This window comes from Calypte anna, chromosome 1, assembly GCF_003957555.1.
Source record: "Calypte anna isolate BGI_N300 chromosome 1, bCalAnn1_v1.p, whole genome shotgun sequence".
In the NCBI taxonomy this organism is placed as follows: domain Eukaryota; kingdom Metazoa; phylum Chordata; class Aves; order Apodiformes; family Trochilidae; genus Calypte; species Calypte anna.
This window is the reverse complement of record NC_044244.1, coordinates 135,365,000-135,379,572: the sequence shown is the minus strand read 5'-3', so window position 1 is coordinate 135,379,572 and position 14,573 is coordinate 135,365,000. Positions and strand designations below refer to the sequence as shown.

The window sequence follows — 14,573 nt, the reverse complement described above, 5'->3', positions numbered from 1 at the left end:
TTTTTGCTGACTTTTGTACCACTCCTGCCTGCATACAGAAAGAGACTCTTGGGGAGAGGTCTCCAGGTTGGTCATCCAGCCGGGAGTGCAGCCACCACGCTGGGTTAATAAGGGGCAAATAATGCCCTTTGTTCACACGTGCCCTTTGTTCACACAGAGGTGAAGGACTGGGCTTGTCCACCAGGGCTTGGTGAGGAAGGGAAAGCACCATCCTGGGAACAGCCCAGAACAGCAAGAGGTAGCTTCCCCTGTGGCAAAGCCTTTGCCTCTCTGCCTGGACACAACCAGCACTGGTGAAGAATACTCATCCTTACACAGCTGCTTTTCAGAGTACACACACACTTGGAAAAAAACCCAAAGATTTTTCCCCTATTCATTTTTCCAAAATGGCAGTACCCCAGGCTTTTACAACCCTCCCGGGGAACACTTTATTTGTTCACCCAGCCCATGTGGCAAGCTTTTCGGAGCAAAATTCCTCCATGGCCACTGCCACTTCCTCTCCCAAAAGGTGAGTTTCCACAAGCAGCTCCTCCTCACAAGTCTGGAGTTTCAACCCCAGCTTTAACTGACAAAGTTAAAATTATCTGCTAATTTTTAAGAGGCACACTGCTTGCAATTAGCCTGCTCCCTGAATAAAACAGAGGTAAAAAAAAAATTTAAAAAAAAATCAACGAGTATTGGCTTGAAAATGCAGTAGTCAAGTTTAGTTTAAAACAAAGGCCATGCAATTAATGACTCACTAAGAGGAAGCAAAAATAGTAAACTAGCAAGTTTGGCGTGGGACTGCTCTAGAGTTAGGGGCTTCTTACATAGAACTGAAATGTGTTATTTGGGGGGTGGGAACAAAGGTGACAGGAAAAAAAAAAAGCAGGGGAGATTGCCTGGAGTTCCTTTGCAAACTAGCTACTAGGCAATGCTGCTATAACCCTACGAAAGCAGCCAGCTGTGGTGTAAGACATACCTCATTAGTAGTTAGCTTGTCCTGGGGTGTCTGTGGGGACATGGTGGGTGTCGGCTGGCTGGAGGATGGGGAGGAGGAGGTGGAGGAAGTGGAGGAGGAATGGCTTTGCTGTAAGAGATCTGGCAAGAGGTGAATGCGACCGGCAAAGCCATTGCTCTCATGATGGCTGGCACGCTTTTTGTCAACTGTACTCTGCAGAAAAAACAGGCACACTTGTCTTGCTCAAGTGCTGCTTAAAGGTCTAAGTCCCTAACAACCTCTCTCCTTCTCTCCCTCACTCTCTTCCTACCTTTTAACATTTATTTATTTTATATATATATATATATTTTAAAATAAGATTATAATCCATGCCTTGATGCCAGGGATGGAAAGGGAAAGTGGGCAGAGCTATTAGAATTCAGCAAATTCCCACCTTTTCTGGCAAAAGCTTACTTAGTTCATGTGGTTGACTTGCACAGCCAGTTCCACTAATTAACAGAAGAGTAACTGTGCCAGTAAGTCTTCCACCACAATGCAGACAAGCACATTTTTGGGGGGCAGGGGGAGGATTTATTCCCTTGTTGTTTTGTTTAAAACTAACTTAAATCCTATACAGATACAAGCCTGGACTGCCTGGTGAATGCATTCAGCTAACTATTTAAAACAATAAGCATGAAATCTTAATTTTCAAACTGGAGGGCTCAATTAAGAAAACGGCATTTAGTTGTGAAATTCAGAAATGTGATTACTGAGGAAACTCCTATAAGCTAGCACGCTCATTAACACACGAGCTCATTTAAATCATTATCTTTCAGAGGCACCAGAATGCAACAATTTTGGAATCAAAGGCAACAACACAGCACTCTAGCTCTGTCCACGTTCTCTCCCTTGCCACCTATTCTGCTTTTCTGTTTCCCCACACTAACTGCTGCATGAATTTTTATGTACATGTGCGTGTATGTTATCTGGGTAGTATGTATGCCTTTCAACTACAGGGTCAAAAAAATTTAAAAAAACCCTGAATGCTCCCCCCAGCCTCCCTCCCAGCCCAGCTCCTAAGAGCCACGTTTGGCTTTATGGTAAAACTCAACTAAATTCTTGCTGCGGGTACTTGCTCCACAGACCTGCAGCTTTTCTACCCTTCTCTCCCACAGGCTTAGAGGTACTCTGCATGGTGCTGCCATGGGTGTCACTGGAAAGCATGCAAAACAGTAGCAAGGGGTGAAGGGCTACTCTCCTCTTGCATGCATCAAACATCTTGCTCATCTGACATTTACTACAGCTGTGTCTTGATAATACAAACAACAAATATAATGTAGAAACAGCATGGGTGAATGAGCGAGTGGGTTAATGAGCACAGAAAAGGTGCAGCACTACACAGGGAAGGAAAAGCAATACCTGTCGGACAATTAAGGTGCCCTCCTTAGAAGGAGTCAAGGCAGGCTCACTCTCCACGTCGTCATGGACGATCATGGTTTTCACTGACTCTGTTTCACCATTGCTCAAATTCAACGTTGACCTATTTGCCAGACAAGAAACAACTGGAGTGAGATAATAGCATTTGTGCCCTAGCTTTCACTGCCCAGCACCGAGGCATACTCAAAATTAATTTAAATTGTGATCAGAGTGTAATATTAACATAACCTGCTTAGAAAAGCTTCTCTATTAAAAAAGTCAGGAGTTTGTTAAACACTGCTTCTTCTTTATAACCAATAAAGGAAGAGAAAGGAAAGGATATAAAAATTACTCAGTCTTTGAAAATGTGAACACACAAGGCTGCTATGTCTTGCTAATAGGTTGCTGTAATCTAAAAGAACTAACATTCAAGACAAAATATCCAACGTCCTTTTCCTTCAGCCCCTTAAGAGGGAAAACCAAAGCAAACATAAGAGAACTAACACTGCTCGGACATCATCTGGTCCAGAAGTAGATTCATCTGCTCCTTCTTGCTCCATATCATCATCTTCCTCATCTGTCGTCCCTGACTCCTCACTTGAGGATGAATAATCTGTCACTTTATGTGGAGGCCGCACATCCTCTACTGCTCGCAATTCCTTTGCCAACGCAGTTAAATCCTGATAGGAAAGGAAAAAAACCCTGATGTTTTGAAGAAAAGAGGAGAGAAGTTTGCAAGACAACCCCATCGGATTAGTGCCTGAGTTCGCTCACTTGTCCACTGCTGTGTTTCCATAGCACTATCAGTACTGTTTCCCATGATTTATTCACCAAATATATATAGTCACCAAAACTCACTTTCTGATAAACTGAAGTACCAAAAGACTCTCAACCTAAGGAAGCTTTTCCATATTATAGGAAAATGTGAATACTCTGAAGCCAAAACATCCTGAGTATGACTTCAGTTTATCCCCTTATGACACCTGAAGGACACATATATGCACCGGGACACAGCAGCTGACTATTGCAGTTCATTTTCCTGAACTTTGCAGGCTTATAGCATCCACCACAAGAAATCTAGGCAGCAAGGTAGCAAGAAGATCCCAAGGCTTATTGAGCCACCCAAGGCACAGTCAGGGAGAGCTGATCTCTTTGAAACTTTTTGATCCATTTTCAGTTGCACGGATCCGTGCTGAGGAGTTCATATGAGAGGTCAGATTCATCAGCACCAGCTCAGTTGCACCCGACTCTCAAACACTATGGGACATAGCTGCTTTTCTGTCTGCAGCTTGGAGCGTGGGCAAATCAGGTTTGCAATCTGCTCTGAATTGTGTAGCTATGCTTCATTTAGCTAAATACAGTTTAAGGCAAATACTTCAGACACTATACTACCAGAAGTGAAGGACCAAGCTCTGTGTTTCTTCAGGAAACCAGCTTTAACTGAATGATTTGGGTGCCAGTGCAGCATTACAAAGCCAAGAGAAAAAAACTTCTAAAGCAAGTTGGAAATAATGTGAAAACCCACTGTGAGCGCCTCGATACAGGTGGACACAGAGCTGTAAACATCTTTAGTAGCAGTCAGATAAAGAAAATGTCAGAAATCTTCCACAGAAAATAGCAACAATTTAAGGTCTTACCACTTCTCCCTGCACCATTCAGCCCAGCATTGGCACATTCGGGTCAAATTCATGATCAGTGGTCCAGCCCCAGGAAGGAAGCACAGGATTGAAAGTGAGAAAGGCAAAGGTCAGGAAGGAAGAAAGCAAAAATCAATTCCAGACACCAAGCAAATTCTAACTTTAAAAGTATTGTGATACGTGCAGGCACTGCAGAGCCCAGGACATGCTGCTGTGCCCAGGACATACTGCTGTGCCCATAGATAAAAAGTCCAACTCAAGCTGAAGTTCAGCCCCAGTGGCACAATGAACAAAAGCTCACACTATTTTTTGTTAGCCTACCTGAAAGAGAGGAGGAAGAGGGGAAAGTGGATGCAACTTACAGCAGGCTTGATAGGTCTGAAGACTTCCTTTTTCTCTTCAGGTTTTTTAGGTGCACTTTCATGACGCTGAGATGGCGAGCCCTCTGATTTGGATGATGCTGCATGTGTTAACACCCCAAAAGGAACACAGAATAAAAGAAATTAAGCAAGGAGCTAAAATATGTCTTCTGACTTTACTTTGGAGCAGGGAAGAGAGGTAAGAAGGCTATCATCCAGTGCCTGACGGCAAGACAAAAGTTTCACTGTTTCACTATTACACTGTCCCTGAAGGACTATACAAAACCCATCATAAGCTGTGAGCTGTATAGCTGAGCTATGAATTACGCCAAAGTAAACTGTCACACAGTTGTAGATTAAATTGAGTGTGGCCACAAGTTGAAAAACCTGCATCAGCATCCAACATACCCCAACTGAGACCTATTCATAGCTGTCTCCACCCCTGCAGCAATCACCAAGGTGATAGACAAAAAGCATCAAAAAGTGCCCTTGCACATAGGAGGGCAAGAGCTATGAAAGGATGGAGACTCAGCTGTTTGCATGTGGGAAAGTGCAGCCCTGACTGAACATGAACCAGAGAACACAGAAACACTTTGCAACAACTTCAGCACCCACTGTCCTTCCCAGGCAAAGATACACAGCCAAGGGGATACTAGAAGCTAACCCATCATTGATACTGCATGCTCAAATGTCTTTCCAAGTGCGAGTTACAATCCTGCATTACTGAGTGTGGCACGACTCCATAAATTTAGAAACACAGTGTTATGAAGGGGGGGGAGGGGGAGACAGGCTTACATCTCATCCGGAACCGCTCGCCAGACCCACTCTGAGAGCCAGGGTGGGAGCCAGGCTGTGAGCCAGAGTTGCTTGAACCCGAGGAACTGCCACTGCCCGGTCTTGGTACGAGCTTCTCCACTCTTTCCCACAGCAGACGAGGCTCTATATTGCTGTATCAGGGGAGGGAGGAAAGTCTTAATCACTCACAGTTTCAGATTACCATTTCTAAACTGAAACCTCACTCTTTCTCAGTGTTTTCCTAGTAACTCTTCCCAAAAAAGCACTTAACACCGAACCGAGGCTATCAGTGGTGCTTCACAACCCAAGCAGTGACTCCCTTTGAAATACCTTATTTAGGATGGTTAACAAAAAAAGCTTAGGTGAGTGTAAGCTATTAATTTTATTTGGAACCGGCTACCTGCCATTCTTATGTATCTATCTAAAATGGACAGTTCTCTCAGCCTGCATGCAGCAGGTTTAAAATTGGCTCAGAAGTACCCTGGCCACCCAAGCACAAGCCAGAAAGCCTTCACTGCCCACTCAAAAATATTCTTATCCCTGCAGAGTGAGCCATTTCAGGGCTGGGCTGTCCACAGTGTTCTGCTGACCTCTAGGCAGCACCTTCCTCTACGCCTCCCTGACCTCAGATGCTCGTGTCACAGCTCAAGAATGTTTCTCCCCCTGTTAAAGACTGGTTCTGGCTGAGAGGCCAGAAACTTTCTGAGATCAATTTGCTTCAGATGTTACAAATGCTTCTGCTGCCAGCAGTGCCCAGAACCACAGCCAAGATGGCGTGTTGCACCGACAGGCAAGATGTTCATGAATGACCATGTTTTTTCAGATATCTTAAGGATATTTTGAAAATACTGCAAAAATTACAGGGCAGACAACTCAAAGGAGGAGAGGGAAGAAGAAATTTTGCCAGTATTTGTTGGCACACATGCTGCACCAAGGGAAATAAGTATTAATCATTACTAAAAAGGGATCCAAATCCATCTTCCTTTCATATCCAACAAACAGTGCCAAAAGCCCTCTGAAAATGTCTGGCTTTCCATAAGCATTTTCCTTCCAATGCAGGAAAGGCAAGGCTCACAAACCTCGTAGAGTTTCTTTGACCTGCTTGGTTATTTTGCTGCCCACTGCCCTGCAGTGGAGAATCACGGCGGGACAGGACTGGCGATCGGGATGTTGTTCTCACAGGTACCTTGGGAAAAAAAAAAGGTTGTGTTAAACCCAAGGAGATATGAGAGACAAGAAGACTAAACCTCTTCTACTACTGAATATATTCTTAAGAGTTTAATGACACTTTATTTAATGTCCAAGCTACCACCAAAAGAAATAAGAAAAAAAAATTTAAAAAGGAAATAAACATCCACAAAGCCAAGGGCCTTAGTTGGGATGCTGTTCAGATTTTGAAGACAACTCAAAGCTTAGTCTTAACATTAAGTAGTGTTTAATAGTTACCACACAAACACATACACACCCAGCTATCCTCCAACTACTGAGACATTTAAAAAGAATATGGCATTTTGACTGAAGCAGGGAAGGCACAAAGCAATTTGCTGGAACAGCATGAGAATTAGGAGAATAAGCTCAGGGGAACCAAACAAATGCCCGGGAATGGATCAGCAGAAGGCAAAGACTGGTGGGGGAGCAAGAATATACTCAGAAGAAGCAAATCCCAGTGGATGGGGTGGGAGGGGAGAAGAGGAGGAAATATATTGAATGTTTCCTTTTTGTTCAGTTCCATCTCAATTTTAAATATGTGTATGATTCATAGTTTGGGTTGCTAACAGATGAAGACGAAAATTAACTCTGAGCAATAACCTCAGGGATATTTTAAATTCTTTTCTGAATATGGTAACGATTTGTAAACTTTGCATAATAAGTTGTGTCTTTGAAATAGCTGCATTCTATAAATAATTGCCAATTTTATATGAAGCTTTGATATTTTACTTCAGGTTGTTTATCATTAACCCATGGACTGAACATCTACATTATGATCTGCCTTCTAAAATACTGTTACCAATGCTAGCACAGGGCCACTGTCTTCCCAGTGCCCAGGGTATCACATCCTTTAAAAAAGTAGTAATCAATAATAAAAGAAATAGCACACATCTGTCTTTCTACTCCTTACCCTTGGAGGCACCTCGTCACTGTCTGATCTAGCCCAAGCCTTTTGGGTGGGGTCAGGTACCTCCGACTTAGAGTCAGAACTCTGATTTAGGACTTCACTGCGTGAAGGTGGATATGGGTCCTGGGAACGAAGATGGTGATGAGCAAATTTGGGAGAAGGGTCACTGAAGGAATGGGATCGCGAGACAGGGGAAACATTGTTCTTGAGAGATGCCAGATGGGACCACTGTACCTTACAAGAAAACAAAACATAAAACATTCAATGCGCTCGGCATAACTGGCTTTCCAATTAACACAGAATAAAGGCAGGTGGGGCAGGCAGAGACAAATTGGTTATGGCATTAGGTAAGCGTGGGGTGGAATAAATGTATTTAAAAGCAAGGCAAGCGCCCAAAGAACGTAACAGACTGAAAATACAGCACATACGCATTTTTTGGGTGAGGTAACACTCTCCACATACACATACACTGGTGCCCAGTAAAAAAGGGGACCCAATATCTGCACCGTGAGCTCGAGTCCAAAAGCCACTCAAGGTAAAAGTCACCTTCTGTTCCCCAGTCATCAGTGGGATTTGGTCAGGTCTCAGGGCAGCACTAGTGGGCTGGGAAATTTGAAGTGGATATCCAATTGAAGAAATGTGCAGAATTAAAGAATGTTTTAAAATATGCAAACTGACAGACATTTACATAACTTAATGAATTTAGGAACTAGATACAGTTCCAGACTTTTGGAGAAAGACCATAACACAAAAGCCTTTATTCCTTTACAGTCATTGCAATATATATAAAAAACCCATAATATATATTGTATATAGTATACATATGAACAATGCATATTATACTTACACCATATATGTACCATATACTGTACATATATACATATTTATACACAAACTGAGCACACTCGTACACACACACATATTCAGTTACACATACTAAGACAACACAACAGTGGTTCCAGAGTTAAAACTCCACTGGGATTTCCATTGAAATCTATATTGACCCTTCAGCCTACTCCCTCCTTTTGCGTAAATCTGCATTTCAGAGTTGATTTCTGAAACCAAGGAAGAGGAAAGGTCATGACTGAAGAACACACTGCTTTCACACCTAATAATTAAGCAAAACTTTTGCTTTCAACCCCACTTTCAGTAGGCTGGCTGTGTTTGTTTTTATGTGATTATTATTTCCTCAATTTTAATACACACAGCTGTTGAAGAGCCTGACTATCCTTAGTATCAGTGGAAAACCCAGACTTTAAAAAGTAACTGGCACAGAGAGCATGAAGATACAAGTCCAATATTTTGAAATAGTCATAGAGGTTTGAATAAAAGCCAGGAATTAATGAGTAAGAGATGAAGTTCTGTCCTGAATTCTCCCACTCTCCCATCTGCTCAAATTCTCCTGTTGCCCAAAAGAGTTGCAATACCTTGTCCCAGTCAGGGACAGTTTCAGCGTGCACTGTCATCAGCAGACTTCATTTGGTGAAAGAAAATTCTGCATGGAAACAGAGGAACTGCACGCACAACTATGCTGTTTAATTTACCCTAAGTTGTTCAGAATTTATGGGTTATGTCTAAGTATTAGACAAAGGTTAAATTTCAAAATCATGCTGTAATTACTATGAGATACAAATACCAAGATCTGGAGGCTTTTCATTAGAAAACAACAGAATGATGGCAGCCACCCAGCTCTGTGGTTTCAACCTCTTTTTGATTTTCCAGGGGTGGTACAGAGCTCTATTTAGCAACTGTAAGCCTACTGACAACAAGCTTGCTTTTCTTAGTCATGTTTTGTATATCTCTTTGAAGCAGCACTCATACTACTAAAAAACCACTTGTTTAGTTAGCTTTTTCCACAAGAATTAAAAAAAAAAAACAAAAAACAAAACAGTTCACTTTCTTTCCTGAGCATTCTTTTTGGTAGTAAATACCCTGCACAGATCTAATTCTGAACTGTAGAAGGGTACTGCAATTGTCACCAGTGCCTAGCACACCACTCTAGAGTTGCACAGATAATAGAATGCAACAGTTCTAATCAAGCTCTAACATTAAAAAAGAAAAAGACCCACAACACCAACACAACGCCACAACAAAAAACTCCTCAGTTTATCAATAAAATAAGCAAAACCAGACAGAAGAGCAAATCTACTGAATAAGCTGCTTCATGTAACCCCCTTACATAAGGCATTCTAAGTGCCAAGATCTTCGAACTCGAAGGAAACATGTCAGGACTTCTGCTTTTCCTCCAGGCTCAGAGACATTTTCCTGGGCACTTACCTGGGGCTCCATTGGCCTCTGCAGGGCAGGCTGAGCAGGTTCTGAGTTTCCATTGGAAAAGGACTCTGATCTTGAAGGCACTGGTGGCTCCAACACTTTGCCCATCTGCTTAGACTGTGCTTCAGGGGAACCCTGATTAGTTTTTCTAAATCTCTCCTCCACCTAAGTAAAATAAATGGAAGTTAAGCCTGGAGTCAATAAAACCAATTACAGTTGAATTATGAAGGTGACTACAACCTTTCTTTTAACCATAAAACAATCCAATACATTTGGGGGTTGGCAGGATTTTTCCCCTATTGCTTTCACCAGCACCACAAACCACAGTGAACTACACCAAGTATGCCAATATGGAAAATCCATACTAGAAAGACAGGATATGGGAGGCAGTAAGATGTGAAGTGATATAATGAAAGACCATTATGAAATGACTTTCTGCTTAGACTAGATACTCTCCATCACAGCATTTTCCTCACACACAATAAAAAAGATATATGAAAACAGAAACAGCTTTACAATATAAAAGTACATTTCCCATTGCTGTCCCTTATTGTAGTTACCCACCTTACTTGGCCTTTGTTATTTTGTTATCTCCTTGGTAATGCAAGAAGAGATAAGATAGGCTTTGCTACCCAGCAATACTGGAGGCTGTTAAGTTTTAGGTATAAAATTGTAGGACTGCTTGTCCTCTCTTTTACCAGACAGTCCCAACATGACCTCACATGCTGCAGAGAACAGCCCCAGCAACTTGTTTCTGGTTCTCAGGAAGGTGCAGGAGTGATTGTACAATAACCTCGAGAGCTTGTCAAGGGGAAGACCGAAGTCAGAGAGTTCTAAATCCTCAACAGAACATCAAGTCATGCAGGAACATTGCCTCTCCCAAGGCTGCAGCATTGCAAGCAAGGCAAGATATGGAGTGAAATTCCAGGCAGAAAGGAAGTATCCTCCTATTTTCTAAGATGGTCTCATTGCTGGAATCAGGGGAGTGCTTGTGTTTTTGCCAAGGGAGCTGCCACTAAGGAACACTAAACTCCCAACACTTTATATCAAAGCAACAAAGATCAAGTTGGCAGCTTGGATGCATTTCATTCATTGAGATTCTGCTCACAACTCTGCTAATGCCTGTGTTTGGAGCTCAAAACCAGTATTGGGGTGGTTTCCTAATTGCTCCCTAGCAATGATGGTCTGGAGAATGTGGCTGACCCATGTCAGAAGACAAAGGCAAGTTTCCAAGACTCTTAAAGGCTGAACTACTTTACAAACTCAGCCTGGCTCTGCTTTCCAGAATTTGAGCAAAGTAACAGTTTGCCTATAGGAACAAGCAGACAAGCTTCTGCCATGTCAACACAAAATACACCATATAACTTGGGAAATGCAATAATGAGGCAACACTATACTACTATTACTACTATATACTAAAACAGTGTAGTCACCTTCATAATATCATTCTCACCATACAATCATTTTCACCACCATGCTCTACTTCACAGAGCCATCCTTTAAAGTTTATAAAACAGGCCAGACTCCTTGTTATGAATATAACAAGGAAAAGCCCCAAGTCTTTCTGTGTGAAGGAATGGTCTTTCATGTCTGTAGCTGTAGATGATAGGAGGTTTCCTCCACAAAACACACAAACTGCACGAGTCACATGCCCTTAAAACTAGGCAAGAGATGGGAAGGAGATAGCCAGCTCATCCCTTGATAGAACCAGGCTGTGTTCCACTCTGGACCAGAAAACAGTATTAAGCCTCACTTCTTGATCTAATCCCTTCCTTGTTTCCCACAGCCAGTCTTAGAAGTTCTTTTCCTTACAATCTCTGGAACATGCCACTGGAACTAGGGAGAACAAAACCTCAAAACATTCTAATTGCCCATACACTTTGCCAGAACAAGAAAGTAAGCCCACTTTGCCTTATAATCCTGGTGATCAGCATTGCTGTAGATGGAAGACTTGCACTGGAGAGCAGCCTACTTCAATGTATGAGGCACAGAATACTTGCTCTCCGACTCCAGTGTCAAGAATGACATTAGAGTTAATGCCTCCTTTTAAGATTAACTGGAGCTGCTCCCACTGTCAGGTACTGAGACACCATGGCTATCCTTCCACCACACATACACAACAAACTCTGGAAAGATCTAGACTCCTAACACAATTTTTGCTGTGCCTTCAAGTTTCTCATTCTAGCCAGGGTGATCACAAAAGAAAAAGACTGTGACAGAAAAACAGCTGGCAAAGGATGTTAACACTTTGAATCCTCAAAAGCTTCACTCCTTTTCAACTCTGAATGAAAACTGGAGATGAGGAACAGATATAGTTCTGCATCCCTCCAAAGCCACCCTCCAGGTTGCACAGGAGTGCTGGACTAGCACTGCATTTTCACCAAGGTAAGCCAGGAACAAGGACAGAAGGGCTGGTTCCATGCCTGCACCACTACATGCCAGACAAGTCTGAACTTCTTCCACAAGAGAGAGGGACATACCAGATACCTGAGTCACCAAGAGGAATGGATGAGATAGCACAAACATGGTTTATGAAGAACATGGACAAAAGCATCTACAAGGTGAGTCTGTGCTTTCCAAGCCTGAACAGCAATACTTCAAAGGCAATGATGCACTACTGGACAAAGATGGACTGAAAGTTATTTTATCATGTTCCAGAACCCCAAGGATTGTTTTGTTCTTGTTCCAAAATGTATTTGCCTAGTTCCCACATGCTGGTGACGAATGCCATTAAGAGCTTTCACCAGTATTGCCTAGTCCAGTAGTTTGTGGGCAGGGAAGAATAAGAATAAGACCACTGAAAGAGAGCCAGCTATGCATCAAAGAGGCAATTACTTGCTTAGCAATGCTACCCATGGGCCAGTGAAGACAGGAGACCACTCACTGAAACAAACAGCACTATCATGATTTCAGATCAACTTGTTAGTGTAAAACAGCCCAGAAGACAGCACCACAGAATTTCCAAAGAGCAGGACATGATGTCAGAAAAGCATACTTAATGCTTAAAAAAATAAAACTAGTGAAATTCAGATATATATTTATGAGAGGGTATTTCCAACAGCACGGGCTAAAGCACTAAATGTGTAAATAGTTGCTGTGTGGAACCATTCCTCATTGGTTTTTGCTTTCCAGTTGCCTCAGTTTCCAACTACCAGTACTTGCCAGAGACACAGATCACCAACTGCAACAAATGCTTCCTAGGAAAACATGTCTGATGAAGTGCGTAAGAGATCAACTGAAGAGATAATGATGCGACAATTCCAAAATCAGGTTCCCTTGGTCTGCAGCCTCAGAATTTCTTTCCACCCTTCATACGTCAAAACTGAGTGTAGAAGAAGTACTCAGAAGTACCCTTGGAAAGCAGTACCCCATTTTTTATCCTGCCCCTTCTGAGTGACACTTTGGCCTCCGACTGCCCTAGAGCAGGATCACAGTCATGATGATACCAAAAGGCAGGAGCGGAGGAGCAGGTGGCAGCTTGCTGCCCACGAGCAGGACTTACCTCACGCGCTCGTTCAGCAGGCTCATAGTGGGGTTTTGGCTCAGGGGTATGATAGCTTTGCTTATTTCTTTCTTGCTGCTGCTGCTGCTGCTGCTGCTGCTGCTGTTGCTGCTGCTGCTGCCTCCTGTGATCGTGCTGCAGTGACAGGAGGTAGGCCTGCTCCTGCTGCAGCTGGCGCTGGAGCCGCTCTGCCTGCCGGTGTTCCTCCATCTCTCGCCATCTGTATTCCTTTGAGAGAACATGGGAGTAATTCAAGACATGACACAGACTGTATGGTGGATGTGTCCCTATCCATCCCATTAAAAATGCACATTTCTGATCGCTGTTGTTGTGGGGGTTTTTTGGTTTGTTTTTTTTTGTTTGTTTGTTTGGTTGGTTTTTTTTTTTAGGTTTGTTTCATTGTTAAAGTGTAACCAAGCAAGAGCTAAGTTAGACCGATATGGCATGTGTCTCGTGTTGGGAAAGTTGAGAGTGTACTGCTAAGCTTGACATGATTGGAGAGTTATGTCAAAACTGATCTTTGTTACAAGAAAAAAACAAAAAACCCAAACATTATTTATACTTAATCCACTGTAAAGTTCATAAAACAATGATCTAGACCAACACTAGGCCATTGTATCCCAGGGTGGATTTACATATCATGTGTGCTTTTCATCTGCAACACAAGCACTCTAGGCTCTTCACTGAATGCCAAGGTCTGTTCAGAAACTCGACCACCGCACCAGAACAGTTCCACTTTAACATAAAGCCTCCTCTTACTGCCCAGAAAGCAGTGTGACCATACAGCACTTCTCATATGTGCCTGTCAGCCCACGACGCTAGCATAAATGGCCTTTTAAATCAAGCTCCTTTGTCGTCATACTGTCAGTGCAGCTGTGCCTGACTGAGGGAAGCCTTGGACTGGTCGGATAAATGGATCCTATAGCTACTGAACAAAACAGATACAGTGCTTTACCAGTAACATGGCCTGCTCCTGGAGCAGCTGCTGCTGTAGAATTTCCAAGTGCCGCTGCTCCTCTTCTAGCTGTCGCCTGATATACTCCTGTCACATAGAAATTACCCAGCAATAAATTTATTCAAAAGGAATGCATCAGAACCCCCTGGGTGGAACACCACACGCTACTTCCCCAGTTCAGCTTTAATGAGAAATGCACTTCAGGATGGATTAGTGCCTGCAGAACAATTTAGGAAGCCCTGCCTCCTGAGCATTGGCTTTTGGCCCCTTGCATTCTGAAATTTGGACTCCTGAGAATGTTGCCGTCATGGGCCAGAGCTCGTTTTATGTATTTTGGAAGTGGTTTCAAGAAGCAGCAAAATGCACTTGAAGGTTTTGGAAAGTTAAAACACAGCAAGTCTGACTCGACACAGCCAACACAAAGTCACATGCAAGTTGTATTAAACATTAGTTTGTTGCACTGGTGCGATGAACTGTTAGCAACAGCTAGAGCCAGGCTTAGTGTAAGGCAGACCTGGAGCAAGCTCCCCCAGAGGGGCTCTGCCCAAGTGCAGCTGGGACCTGCCCAGCCCTCTCCCCTGATGCCCTCACCAGAAGCTT

At 43.0% G+C, this 14,573-nt stretch overlaps 1 protein-coding gene across 8 annotated transcripts in view; it reads right to left on the bottom strand.

The window, feature by feature from the left end:
- The window catches only part of MAP4K4 (mitogen-activated protein kinase kinase kinase kinase 4), a 163,933-nt gene that overhangs the window by 20,280 nt on the left and 129,080 nt on the right, over positions 1-14,573 (bottom strand). For 2 of the 8 annotated variants that reach the window (XM_030448518.1, XM_030448527.1), the window contains exons 14-24: positions 13,974-14,060; positions 13,019-13,246; positions 9,520-9,681; positions 7,246-7,476; positions 6,206-6,312; positions 5,127-5,278; positions 4,335-4,432; positions 3,973-3,981; positions 2,840-3,015; positions 2,339-2,459; positions 962-1,153 (exon numbers count right to left, since the gene is read on the bottom strand). In XM_030448518.1, coding sequence (XP_030304378.1) covers positions 962-1,153; positions 2,339-2,459; positions 2,840-3,015; positions 3,973-3,981; positions 4,335-4,432; positions 5,127-5,278; positions 6,206-6,312; positions 7,246-7,476; positions 9,520-9,681; positions 13,019-13,246; positions 13,974-14,060 — 1,563 coding nt within the window. The remainder of the gene's footprint in view (positions 1-961; positions 1,154-2,338; positions 2,460-2,839; positions 3,016-3,972; positions 3,982-4,334; positions 4,433-5,126; positions 5,279-6,205; positions 6,313-7,245; positions 7,477-9,519; positions 9,682-13,018; positions 13,247-13,973; positions 14,061-14,573) is intronic. The other 6 variants (XM_030448535.1, XM_030448542.1, XM_030448559.1 and 3 more) reach the window with 6 other exon arrangements.